This window comes from Lycium barbarum, chromosome 8 (assembly GCF_019175385.1).
Source record: "Lycium barbarum isolate Lr01 chromosome 8, ASM1917538v2, whole genome shotgun sequence".
Lineage (NCBI taxonomy): Eukaryota > Viridiplantae > Streptophyta > Magnoliopsida > Solanales > Solanaceae > Lycium > Lycium barbarum.
The window spans coordinates 128,114,328-128,128,102 of NC_083344.1; the positions used below are offsets into that span (position 1 = coordinate 128,114,328).

The following is a 13,775-nucleotide window of genomic DNA, read 5'->3' on the forward strand; positions in this document are numbered from 1 at the left end:
CTATAAATATAGCAGATCACTGTTACTCCATCAACTTTTACAATTAATCGATTTCACCCACCATTATCAACTATCACCATTCACTATTCATAACTACTACCAATGTCACCACAAATCAGTCCGTCATTACTATCATTAGTCACCATCCACCACAATTATCAGTTGATATCACCATCAATAATCAACATTAATCACTACTGTCAATTGCCAATTTGCCATCACCATCGACTACTACTATCAACCAATATTGTTCTCAATCAACAAACGCAACTACCACTAGTAATTGTCACCATCTCAACTGCCATATAATTTTCTTAATATATTTTGTTAATAAGGTAATATATTAATTAAATATTTTCTTTGAAATTTATATTTATTAATTTTTAAATAAAGATAGATTTTATATGTTCAAACATTTAGAAAATAAACTATCTTAATTATTTAGTATTTAATTTTAAGACAATAACTTAATAGTTAGATGACTGTTTGATAGTCTCAAAATCATTAAAAAAAAAAAAAGGAAAAACTAATTGGTCCGTTTGGACAACATACAGATTTCTTTTTAATTTGATGTTTCTAAATGAGTATAGGCGTTCTATCTGCATTCTTCACTTTGTTACCGTTTAACCTAAAAATTAGTTAGGCCAGCAATCAAATATTTGAGATTAACCCCATAAGACATATGATTAACCAAATCTAGTTAATCATTTAATAATGTAAAGGTAACAAAAATAATGTAAAAACAATAACCAAATAAATAATCAAACAAAAATAATAAAGAGAAAGTAGTTCTCATTAACGGATCCGGGCTGATTAGCAGCAAATAATAATAAGGACTCAATTAACATTGGATTTGTCAGAGGTTTTTGTATATATCATGTGTACTACAATGGCGAGAAGAGCGATAATTACAGGATAATCTAGTCCTAATGAACTCCTAACACCTCTCCCCTTCAGGGATAAAATCATGATCATTAAACGTGATAAAATAAAATTTAAAATATGTCGAACTTGATCGGCGTTAGATCAGTGACAATCGTCCGGGAACCTTAGATCTTCCAAGTGGATCATTCCGAAATATATTAATCCGACACTAGCTAAGCAGACGACGACAATAACAACAACACACCCAGTGTAATTTCACGACGCGATGTATGGAGAGGATAGGATATACGTAGACCTTATCACTATCTTTGTGAGGTAGAAAGACTGTTTCTGATAGACCTCGGCTAAAAAAAAAGTATAATCAATACAGGGTATACAACTGGCTAAGCAGACTCAAGACCCAATTCTCAAACAATTAATTATTCTTCAATTTGTGACCAAACTGACAAACTGACTTAGGATTGACTATAAATTCCTTCTCCACTTGAGCCTTGACAATATAGTCAAGAGGGTGGTATAGAAACAAACAAAAAATACTGACAACAAAAAACCAAATTTACAAACTAAAAAAAATGAAAATGATTGAAAAGCATCTTAAATAAAACAAGGGACCAATAAACAAACAAATAAATTATTTTATTGTACTATCTCACAAAAAGCATCATCAGAGAGAGATAAAACTGAAAAAAATGAAAGAATTTTTGAAGGCTTGCCTTCACATGTGAATATGTGATAGTCTGATAATCTAAAGAGTATTTCAGTTCTGTTGAAGTTTCATTCTTTTCTCCATAATGGAAGGTACTTATGAAACCATTTATTTTTTTGTGTACTCTTTGACTTTGGGTTTTCTTTTTTGACTGAAATTTGACTTCTTGTGGAGGGAATACAAGTCAATTTCCATTTTTTTTTATTGGTGTTTTTTTTTTTTTAATGGTTAACTGTTGGTGATCTCTTGTATTTTTAGTGATATGGGTTTTAAGTTTTTGACTGAATGTAGGTTCTTTGTGAGGAAGTCATAAGTGCTAATCTTTGAATTGGGATATTTGTGAGTTTTTGTGATGGTTAATGGTTGGTGAGTTGTAAGTTTAGTGATTGGGTTTTACTGAATGTAGAAGGAATAAAGCTAATTTCTGAATTGGGGCTTTTCTGAACCTCTTTGTTGGGTAATAATTGATGAAGTTTGTAGCTTTATAGAGTGGTATGGTATAGAAATTATGATTTGATCCACTTATCAAAAGAAAAAGAAAAATGGAAATTATGGTGTGATATTTGACATTACCCCCACAAAGGCAGGGTTAAGGTCTGCGTACACTCTACCCTCTCTAGGCCCCACTTGTAGGACTACACTGATTATGTTGTTGTTGTTGTTGTTTATTTGACCGGAATTAAGTTTTTGTTCTTAATCTCAGAAGTATGCAGCTCTTGATTTTGTTAAGTTGAATTCAGGCTCTTTGCTTGAAAAAGGAAAACTCTCTTGAATTATTTTCTGGAAAGGCCTAAGTAGAGCGTAATTCTTGAGCTGGGGGTCTATCGGAAACAACATTTCTACCCCGCAAATGTAGAGGGATAGGTCTGCTTACACCCCACCCTCCCCAGACCCCACTTGTAGAATCGCACTTGTATGTTGTTGTTGTTATCTCCTAATTAGAGAGTAATGATTACAGAGAATTCTTATACCAGAACCAACTAATTTGGCTTAGAGGCATTTTGATTGACTTTCCTCCGTGGATCTGTTACTTGTATTGGGAATGGAGGAGGCAGAAAATTACATGTCTTTCTAGCATACATTAGGAAAAAGTTATCAAATGAAAGCACAATCCTCATGATTCAATTTTTGGTTAGATTTATTATGGTAGAGGAATTGGAGCAATTAAATACAGAGATATATGTATCAGAGTGAAGGAAGGCAGTACACTACACTGTCTGAAAATTGCCTTCTTTAATCATAGTTTTATCCTTCTCTCTACCCTTCTCGGCTCTCGCCTGCTGCCAGTAAAACAATAATAACAAGTATGCTTTAATTATAAACTAATTGGGTCGGATATGTGGATCCTCACTATCCGCTATGCTTAGGCTGGGACTCATTTCAGTTCAATCACTCAATGATTTGGTTCTAAGGACAAAGTAGGGGTTTTGTACCTCTAGAGGTTCTTTGCATTTTTCACTAACATGCAATTATTTTAACAAACTCTTGGCAAACACTGGATCTATCAATTAAAAACAATGAAGATTACAAATTTTGGTGGGGTTTGTCTCACGCTTATGGAGGTAGAATCCTTTCAATGATGAGATTCCCTTTGGACTAGGCAGATCTTTTAGAAGTTCCCCTAGCGTTGTTACTAAAAGTCATTGGCTTGTTTCTTAAAGTGATTATCCCCTCTTGGGTGAAGCGGTGTGCTTCTGAGAGGTTCACACCTCAGACGGTGAGATGTAGAAAAGTGATCCAAAAGGAACTTTCTGAAGATTCGTGGACAACTTGTGGGAAAAGCTTTTTTGAAATTTCTTTTTGGTAAAGAGAAGTTTGTGCAAAGGAATTATGTTTTGGGTAGTTGTGCTCGTCTTTTAAAATTTCTGAGTGTTTTTGAGCTTTTCTTTGAAAATACCCTAAACTTTTTATGAATAACTTCTGCAAAAGTTCCTGGAAGGAACTTAAACAAACACGTTTTTGGACGCATTCTTTTGCAAGATTTCAAAAAAATTCCATTACAAATGCCACCATTGGTTCTGACAACAACAAAGACAAGAACAATTAGGTCTCACGGTCTCAGTCCCAAATCCAAACAAGTTGAGGCAGATATATGAATGCTCACTGAACATGTTTTACCATTGAATGACTTTGAAAGAAAAAGGGGCGGAAAAGATAGAGCTTTTGCTATTTGAATACTAGACTCCTCTCGGTTCTCTTTTTCTGGTGTGTGTGTGTTTTTGATAACTATTGTATCTAGGTCAGCTTGAGTGCCCCTTGACTATTCAATCCGCTACCTGGTACTTTCAACTAGCGAAGATACTGAGTAATTCTTCATACTATGGTTTAGATAGATGTGAAGAAATCACCTGGTGTTTTCAGTTTCTATTCGGACTTGAGGTCTGGTCTCCCATAACTCCTCTCTAGTACTCTTTGTTGTGGTCATCTTCTTCTTGAATTTGTAATGCCTCTTCTTCTACTAATATTTTGTTGCAGATTTTGATTTACTCTCTCCCCCTTCATTCAATGGATATTCTTCTTTTTGTAGTATGCATATCATCTTATTCTTATTCTACTAGTTCTGAATTTTAGCTCTCTTTTACCCCTCTCTTAGTACAGTTGCTAGCACAATTAAGTATGAAATTGAATGCAACAAATTAATCTTGGCATTACAAACTCGAAAAGAAGAAGAACATAATGGCAAAAAAAACACTAAAGCGTTCTTGGAGAGGAGTCCTAGTACTCAAATAGCGAAATCCTTCCCTTGTCGCTGTGATCACTTTGCACCTTATTTTCTAACACTTGTGCTTGTGTGAAGTGCATCTCTTCCCCACAAGGCGATACTCGTCTTGCTTGCTGCATAGCTTTGTTGCTTTAAGTGACAATATGATGACTTTCAATAACGCCATTGATCCCTTCTTGCAGGGCTTTGTTTTGCAGACTACGCGAATTTATATGTTTTTTCTGCAATGTTTTCTTTCATGTATTGTAGAAAGATTCTTATCAGTAAAACCCTGGAACACACGTAACAACCAGCTTCTGATTATGTACTAAAATTGACAGGTGGATCTCCAGATCGAGAATCCGTGGAATCTGGGACAAAAAAGTCCAGTATTTCTTCAGATGGGAGGACCCAAGATCGAAAAGAATTTCTCCGTAGGTTTGTAGATAGCGAAAGCCTGATTAGAAACCTTAAGACATGGTATGAAGTGGTAACCGAAAATTCACCACACGGGGAACCTCCTTTTGATGTTCCATTTGAATTGATAGATCTTCAAAAGTTTGATTTTGCTTTGGAAGGAGTTCCATTTCAGCAGCTGATTCGAATGCCTAGAGCGATCTATGACTCAGTTTCTGGTGCTGTCGAAGCAACTGCTTATCTTGCCCTTGAAGATTTTCTACATGCAAGTATGAAGGGTTTATGGGAAGCATTTTGGGGTCAGGATGAACCTCTGCCTTTCTACGTTTCTAGTATCTACAGTTCAAACTTGAGATTCTACCAGGCTGAGAAAGCTATTGCTAAAGGGAGAGTTGGAGGGCTTTGTGCTACAGCTGTAATGCTAAAGAACCCAAAGCATCCACAAGGGAAGTGGGATGATGTTTTGCAACTTGCTATTCTAAGGCCTGATATTGGTAACCGTGCTACAGTAGAGGATGACTGTAAGCCTTCTCTCTCAGTTTTAGGTGAAGCTTTATTCTTTACGATACGTGTATTGCTTGCAAGAAGCCTCAGCAGACACAATATTCCTCTCAGTTTGAATTCTGTTTTTGTACTTCTAATTGACTCACAATATGGTGGGGTTATGAAAGTTGAAGGAGATATAACCAAGTTGGAATTGGATGTGAATGACGTTTATGGTTGTGCTGCTGAATGGATACAAAATAATGCTTTAATTACAATCTCCCCCGTTGATAGAATCTGGACCAAGCTTGGAAATGCTAATTGGGGAGATATTGGTGCTTTACAGGTACTTTTTGCTACTTTCCACTCAATCACTCAGTACGCTGGAATGTCAAAGAACTCAGTTGAAGATTTGGCTGCGGACCACAGTTCGCGTCTTCAAGCAAGAAGAATTGAAAGGCAATTGTGGGATAGCAGGTCGAATGGAAATGGTTTATTTCTCCTGGAGCAGCATAGTGCTTCACCTGAAATTATAGAAGTGCATGAAGAATCCGTCAGGTTGGTATCTGTGAAGTCAATGAAGCTGGAAGTAGGCTCCGTCTTGCTGATAGAAGATTCAAATTGGCAGAAGGGTTATCAGATCAATGAAGTCCTTACTGACGGAGAGATTCAGTATTATGTCGCATCTCCTGTTGAAGATCCAGGTAAGGCTTTATTTCTGTATGTAGGTTCGCATCCTTCTCAGCTGGAACCTGCATGGGAGGATATGAAGCTATGGTATCAAGTTCAGAGGCAAACTAAGATATTAAAAATTATGAAACAAAATGGTTTATCTAGCAAATATCTGCCTCAATTGAGTGCATCTGGTCGGATTATTCACCCTGGCCAGTGCAGGAGACTAAATGGTGGTAATTGTGATTACCCATGGTGTAGGACCCCTATTCTAGTGACTAGCTCAGTGGGCATAACAGTTGCTGATATGGTGAGAGAGGGCCAATTTGGTAAAGATAAGGCCATTAGGTGTTGCCATGACTGCCTATCTGCCCTTTCAGCAGCTGCCTCAGCTGGCATTCGGCATGGTGACATCAGACCTGAGAATGTTATTTTTGTTACATCTGGTGTGAGGCAGCCATATTTTGTTCTTGTTGGTTGGGGACATGCTATTTTAGAAGAGAGGGATCGTCCTGCAATGAATCTCCATTTCTCCTCTACGTATGCTCTTCAAGAAGGAAAATTGTGCTCGGCTTCTGATGCTGAGAGTCTGGTTTACATGCTCTACTTTTCATCTGGTGGTGATATGCCTGATCTGGATTCAGTTGAAGGGGCATTGCAATGGAGGGAAACCTCTTGGTTAAGAAGGTTAATCCACCTTAAGCTTGGAGATATTTCTACAGTCTTGAAAGCATTTGCAGATTATGTTGACAGCCTTTGTGGAACGCCCTATCGTATGGATTATGATATCTGGCTTAGAAGGTTAGAGAGACATATTCGTGAAGAAGATCATGGAAAGGAGATTGTTACATCAAGTTAAAATTTTGTTTTTCTTCAGCCCTTGAAGCCTCCCTGCACTTCTCTGACCATTATTTTGTGGCTGTGGGACTGCCTATCAGATTATCTGGACGTACCGGAAGGTAGTTCTACAGGCAACCAATTGAATTATTTTTGGTCCTCGATGGTCGGATTAGAGACTTTTTATTTCCATTTTCCGACTCGAGGAGTAAATCAACCTGTGGTTCCTACATCTCGGTGATTACATTTTCTATTTAGTTATTAAGCTGATCCTGGTTTCATTTTTTCACCGGCTATTTGCATTGGAAATGCTCAAGAGAATTCTTACAGTTTGTGCAGTCCGTTGGAACGAAGAACATTGGAGTTAGCAGCATTGAGTGGTTACAGATATGTAATTTCTTAGAAACGTGATTATTTCTTGTAAAGCAATTAGTGAGATTGGCCTGAACTGTAATTGTTTTGCTTACGGATATGGACTTGTAGGACACTGTTCAAGAAATCCTTCTACATCTGTAAATGGGATAATATGATTCATCACTTTATGAAACTCCATGGTTTAGTTGAAATAGTCAATGAATCATTATTCTTTTGTTCATTGGCATTTTTTTTTCACAGAGTTCATTGGCATTACCATTATGAAAGTCTTCTTGCTGTTTGCTTTCTGCTACAATATTTGAGCTGAAAAGCAATGGAACACTAGGATAGTTCGCAGAAATGCTGGCCGGTTGCGTCTTTTTAGGATAGTTGCTAAGTAAATGATCTTTTATTTTTTTTATTTTTTTTCATGCAACTTGTGGACCTGTTAGATCACGGTCTAAAGATCTTGCTTGAACAAATTGAAATCCTATGAAAAAGCGTTAGACTACGATCTAAAATATTGTATCCATCAGATGACAATCTAATGTTTTATCAGTCGGAAGGGTTATATTTGCATAACTTTTAAAAGTATAGATAAAATTTGAATGGTGGTTTTAAAAGGAACATTTGCGTAAATCAGCCGATAGTTGGACTATAAAAGCCTGATCTATCTCTAGTATTGGTGGCTAAAACTGATAAATTTTGAATAAGGATCGACAAATATGAGGATTGAAGAATTTATTTGAAGGACAAAAAAAAAAAAAAATTGTGTATTTATTTATGTAGTTTGCACGTGATCTATTTAAATATTCGTAGTATAAAATAATATTTTTTTATTTTTGATTTTAGGAAAACGACATGTTCTTTACTCTTCTAAATAATTGATATTAAGTCTACTGTTATTAGGAAAATGACATGTTCTTCACTCTTCTATGAATGATTATTCTCTTTTGTCAATTATTACCAACGACGACAAAGATATTCCACGTTATCTCTATTTTTTTTTTTAAACCAATCAAACTCGAAAGACCCCCATCATCTGTTTTGGTGATAAAATGACCCCATATATATACATATCAATAATAATGAAAATAAGCAACAAAGACCACTTGACAGGTTGGTGATCAAGAAAAAACCAAAAATTGACATGTACTTTGGTTTGATTTGAACGGAATGAAAAACACGTTTAAATTTACTGCATGAATATAACTAGTATTATATCTATGTATTACCCTAATTTATGGAAGCTCCGTGAACGGCGTGCCGTAACTGTAATGATTCTAAGATAGCAAAATTTTTTGTAGGGTAAATTTCAACCTGCACGAAAGGCGTAACGATCTAGTCATTGTCGGGTAGAAAGGATCAGTCAGAAAAATATGATTTTTTGAGAGAGACTAATTTTGGAGGAAGCCAAGGAGGGGTGTGTGTTTGCATTTATATATAGGTTTTTTTTTTCTACTGCTATTTTAATGAGAACGCTCGAATTATAGTGTTTTAATTTAGAAAGTTCTCGCTTCAGGAAAAAAAAGAAGTCAATTTCTAAACTTATTATGCATATTTTTCTTAGATAAATATTAGCTTGTCCCAAAGGGTCACGAAGAGGATTTATTGCTTAATGAGTTATTAACTTATCATTTTCTATTTCATTGTAATTTAAGATTTTATAACTTAACCTAGAGCTGAACTTTTAGCCGCAAAGATAACAACCCACCATAGGCGGAGCTAAGTTAGGGGTTCATAGAAACCCTTTGTCGAAAAATTATTCTATATATAAGTTTAATTTTTTTTTTTTTACATATAATATAGTGTATGTTGAGCTCCTTAATATTATGAATTTCTTATGAAAAATTCTGAATTCGTCATTACGGCCCACATATTTTTTGTGAGCAGCCATATGTCTCATTTCTTTTTCTTGATATAAAGATAAGTTGTCTAAATTATCTAGAATCCACTGACAAGTCAAGTTAAAAGTATGTTCGTGCAATGTTTGTGTTTTGCGTGGTGTGATTGTATATAAGGTAAAAAATACATACATATCTACATACTTATTTATAAAGTTAAAAAAAAAAATTATACTTTACTGTAATTTCACCTGCTGCATCGATTAGTTATCTTATTTTCAGGTTAATACTTGCTATAGATAGTTCCTATAATTAGCTTTTAAGTGATACGATAACGAAAAACACAACTGTTAATGTATAAATGTTACGTCTAACGTTACATGTTATCGTTTTGTCCTTATAGCATTATTGCTAATTTTTTTCAGGTTAATAATAATACTTACTAGAGATACTTTTTGGTTGCCATAGCAAAATATTGTTATAGAGAGCATATAATACAACATAACATGAATGATTGGTTCCACAAAAAACATGACTATTATAGTGAAATGTTGTTTAAAAGATGATTGTTATAGAGGTCTGACTCTATATACAATTTAAAAATACATGAATTATACATCCACCGACAATTTTTAATTTAAGTGATTGGGTAGATGACTATTTAGATTTAACTGTTCAAATTATTAAGGAATTTGTGGACACCACCAATATATGATGGGCCACAAAAAATATATTCTAAAAATGAGAAAGTAAAGGCAATTAAGCAAAGGACCTTTTTTGCAACAAAAAACATTCTCCAAAGCCCTATAAATAAAGGTCTCTATAAGAGAAGTAGAGCAACCAAAAAAAATAAAAAAAAAAATAAAAACACTGCAACTTTTTATCATCATTAGTGTTAAAATGGCTGGTGCACCTTCATCACTTAATTTGGGTCTGGTTTTCAAAGTTCTCCTTGTAATTGGTTAGTTTCTTTCTCTCTCGTGCACGTTAATAGATTCAGTTCCTCTTCATTTCTCAAATTCATAGTTGGATATGTGACAGTCATTCTATTAAAATATTATGTCTAGATCTGCTTAACTAGTATGTCTTAGATATGTTTGAGAGGATAGATGTTTGAGAAAATTAACATACGCCAGATGATTACGTCAATCTACATTAACTTACCTTAGTTAAGTGATAATATATGTAAAAGACGGTACCTTACATGCATCTGATCTTTACAAATGTGTCACGTATTTACATTGGTATGATTTATAACACTGGGTATAGCTAACTTCTTTTCCCTACCATTTTAAAGAATCAAGCACTCTGCCTTTGATAATAAATATTATAAGCATCTCCCAAAAATGTTGCATCCATTTTCTCATCAACCCACTTATTTCTTTTTTTTTTTTTTGGTTGCAATTTGCAAATTGTCAATATTTTTCATGGTATTCACTACGAAAAAATGGGAGTAGATGCGAACTTCGTCGCTAGATAGCTCGCAGCTAACCTAATTTCTTGAAAATTTATAGTTAACCCGTTGCTAATTAAGCTGAGTAGTGATGAATTTTTCTGTTTAGCTATAAAGTTTGTCGATCCCTAATTCCTATTTTTCTAGTAGTGTTTGTAATAAACAAACTTCTTAAGTGAACTCCGATGCGTGACAAATACTCCCTCAGAACCTGGCCTAACTAGGTTCAACTCCTCTGCTATGTCTACATAATTAAGAGGTATATTCACTCACTGTGCAAGTTTGCAATTTTTTAAAATAAATACCCTAGCTAGTTATATTTCTGATTCCTACACTGCTCGAACTTGACTTTGATATATATATTGTTGTGCAGTTGTATTGACTTGGTCACAAGTGATCATGGCTATGAGAGACATGCCTGAGGAATTAAAAGAACTCCAACAAAGGCTAACTCTAAGTGATATTTATACTTGTGGCAAACACTGCAACACCAATGCTGATTGTAGTGAAGCATGGGTTTGTAAAACATGCAGATATTTTGGATATGTACCTACACAATGTGATTATGTGTGGAGCTTTTAGATGAATTAATTAAGAATTAAGATCTATATTGTTAAATCCTGCATAATTATGAAGTGTGTGATAAAATTAAAATTAGATCCACTTTAATTAATTATAATCTAATGTTGTATAGATTACTATTAAATAATTTAGCTGCATTTCTGATGCTAGCTAAAAGTCATGTGGGGGTAATTGTACTAGTCGTGTACTAAATATTGTGATGTTTGAATGCTTGTTTGTTTGATCTATTATGGTTTGTACTTATTGTGAAATATGGAGAAAAAAAAAGTTTGTGTTTTAATATCCCATTTAGGGAATTGCTATATTAATGAAATATGGATAATGCCTTGAGAGGCGGATCCAGAGTTTTTAGTTTATAGATTTTGAACTATAATTATTTTGCTTACTGAGTTCTGAATAGATTATTTGTATGTATTGTATGAAATTTTAATCGAAATATAGAGCTTGAGCCAAAGATACTGGGTTCTATCAAACTTGTAACTATAACTATTAATGGTAGCTCCGCCATTAAATGCCTCCCATGCAATTCTGTTACCTCATCTTCGCTTTTTCGGGTAGATGTTTTTTGTATACTTTCGTCTATGCAATTTACCGGCTATAGCAGGTTATTTCACTATTTTCCAGTTACCATATCAAATTTGTTGTAAATAATTATTTATTGTTGTAGGTCCACTGAACTTGATGATGTAAAACAAATTATACAGTTAATGCACAAAACTTAAATGCTGACGTATATTATCTTCTAAGGCTAAATAAGTTAGAGGCGAAACCATCCAAGTATATTACATTTAGCCAAAATACATAGTTTATTCTCGGAACTTGAAGTCAAATTCAGTAACGCAACCGTCCACTACGGGCAACCTTTTCGGTGTGTCGTCTAGTTTATGAAAAAAGAAGGGAAAATTACAGTCTGATACCGTTTGGTGATCTAGATCTCAAAGTATAACCCAATTCCTGCTTTATCACCCACATATCCCACTAATCCCGCGCTCCACTTCTCAATTACGGCCCATTAGTTTTTTCTCCGTTGCCTCTCTCTAAGTTTCTTTTGGGTTTTCAATGCAAATTATTTTGGAAAATTTATATGGCATAGCTAACTCTAAGGGCTCCTTTGGTATGATGGATAGAGAAAAATAGTCCTGGGATAAAAATTAGTACCACCTTATCCCACGTTTGGTTGGAAAAATAGTCCATATATGTACTTGAATGTATTTGGGTTACGTACTGCAAAAACTGAGTATTTATATACCTATGTATATGGCTGAATACATATTTTGATTGTACTATGACTGCTGATCGCCAAATGAATTGGATTTTTTATTTTATGTGTTGTTTGTTTCATTTATATACATATGTATACGGCTGAGCAGTGTATTCAAATACACTCAAACATACATGGGAGTACCTAAAACCTAGCTAATAATACAACTAGAAAGTGTATTTTAACAGCTCTAATTATATAGTCATTTCTGTAAGTTTCCCAATTATTTTACACTTTTCCTCCTGCAAACAGCCCAGTTGTGAGGTCCTTACCCCATCTCCCATATCTTTCCTCTTTCCTTCAATTTTTCTATTTATGTCTTTACCGTCTTCCTTTGTTGTAATTGTGAAAAAGGTGATTTTCTTTATAATTTTTTTTTAAAAAAGAGAGAGAGAGAGAGAGAGAGGAAGAAGAAGATGGCGAATCTTTGGTGAAGCTTTTTGGCACTGTAGTATATAGTAATGTTTATCCATAGATATACAGAACAAATAATCTATACACTGTAATTTGAGTTAGTTTCGTGTGTTTATACATGACTATACAAAGCATATACATTATATATACAAATTATATACAATGTGTATATATAGCTACATTACAAATACATTATCTATACACCGATGATATGGTAGGCTACATGGCCTTCAGACTAGATGTTTTGGCAGTATAGCTATACAGAGCAAATATATTATTTATACACTAATGATACAGTAGGCGATATCGGCTGCAAACTAGATGCATGGGCTGTATATATGAGTTATTTCCCCGAAAAAGAAATGGATACAAAAGTGATGTCCCAATATTTGATGGCGTCCTTGATTGGAATCCACTCAGAGCTTCCCCCTGTTGCATTCACTTATACCCTATTTTGTGCTGGTTTTCAATTTTTGCTCCTCGTAACAAATAACTTTTTTTCGCATTATAATAATCCATAAATTAAGCCCCGCTAGGCATAAGTTCAACAGCTAAATGGAAAAAAATTAAAGACTAGCTCATTCGAGGGACAAAAGTGCAATTTTTCATTCCGTAATCCATTAGCAATATTATTGGGGCCCATCCAATATCAGACTGCCATCTAATTACGTCGCCTTTAGGCCCATCGAAGTTGCTGGTTAGTGGGTCTTTTTTTTTTTTTTTTTTAATCAAAAGAAGTGTAACTTTCGGAAACCTTTTCTTTTGTGCAAGTGTAGTAGCTGTGAGACATCCCCAAAACTTAAAGCAGTCAGAGAAAACATACTTCTTTTGTACTTGATTATATTATCTCAACACACCTTGTGATAATAGATGGCAGTTAGACTCGAACTCATGACCTAAACCTGCTATGATGCCATATTAAACTGGGTAATCATCTCATCTAGATATTTAAACTATCTAAAAGCGCACACTATTTACTCAATTGTATTATGTCAAAATAAAGCTTTTGTATTATTTTGTTAAATAAACATTATATAGAATCCACTCCAATTAGTACCAGTTCTGAGACAGAAGCACAGGTACCGCCAGTAGACGAGGAGACAGGTTAACTGCAACTCATTTGCTGTCAACTGTAAATAGTGGAGGAGGGAAATATATTTTGTTTA

General features: G+C 34.6%; 2 protein-coding genes across 2 annotated transcripts; both read left to right on the top strand.

Moving 5' to 3' along the window:
- Nucleotides 1-1,440: 1,440 nt before the first annotated feature.
- On the top strand, nt 1,441-7,267 carry LOC132607311 (uncharacterized). The gene is made up of 2 exons (XM_060321234.1): nt 1,441-1,683; nt 4,634-7,267. The coding sequence occupies exons 1-2, from the start codon at nt 1,677-1,679 to the stop codon at nt 6,721-6,723; spliced, it is 2,097 nt and encodes a 698-aa protein (XP_060177217.1). The 5' UTR covers nt 1,441-1,676; the 3' UTR covers nt 6,724-7,267.
- Nucleotides 7,268-9,701: 2,434 nt separating this feature from the next.
- Nucleotides 9,702-11,292, top strand: LOC132607313 (fruit-specific protein-like). Its single transcript, XM_060321236.1, has 2 exons — nt 9,702-9,860; nt 10,726-11,292. The coding sequence occupies exons 1-2, from the start codon at nt 9,800-9,802 to the stop codon at nt 10,932-10,934; spliced, it is 270 nt and encodes an 89-aa protein (XP_060177219.1). The 5' UTR covers nt 9,702-9,799; the 3' UTR covers nt 10,935-11,292.
- Nucleotides 11,293-13,775: the final 2,483 nt, after the last annotated feature.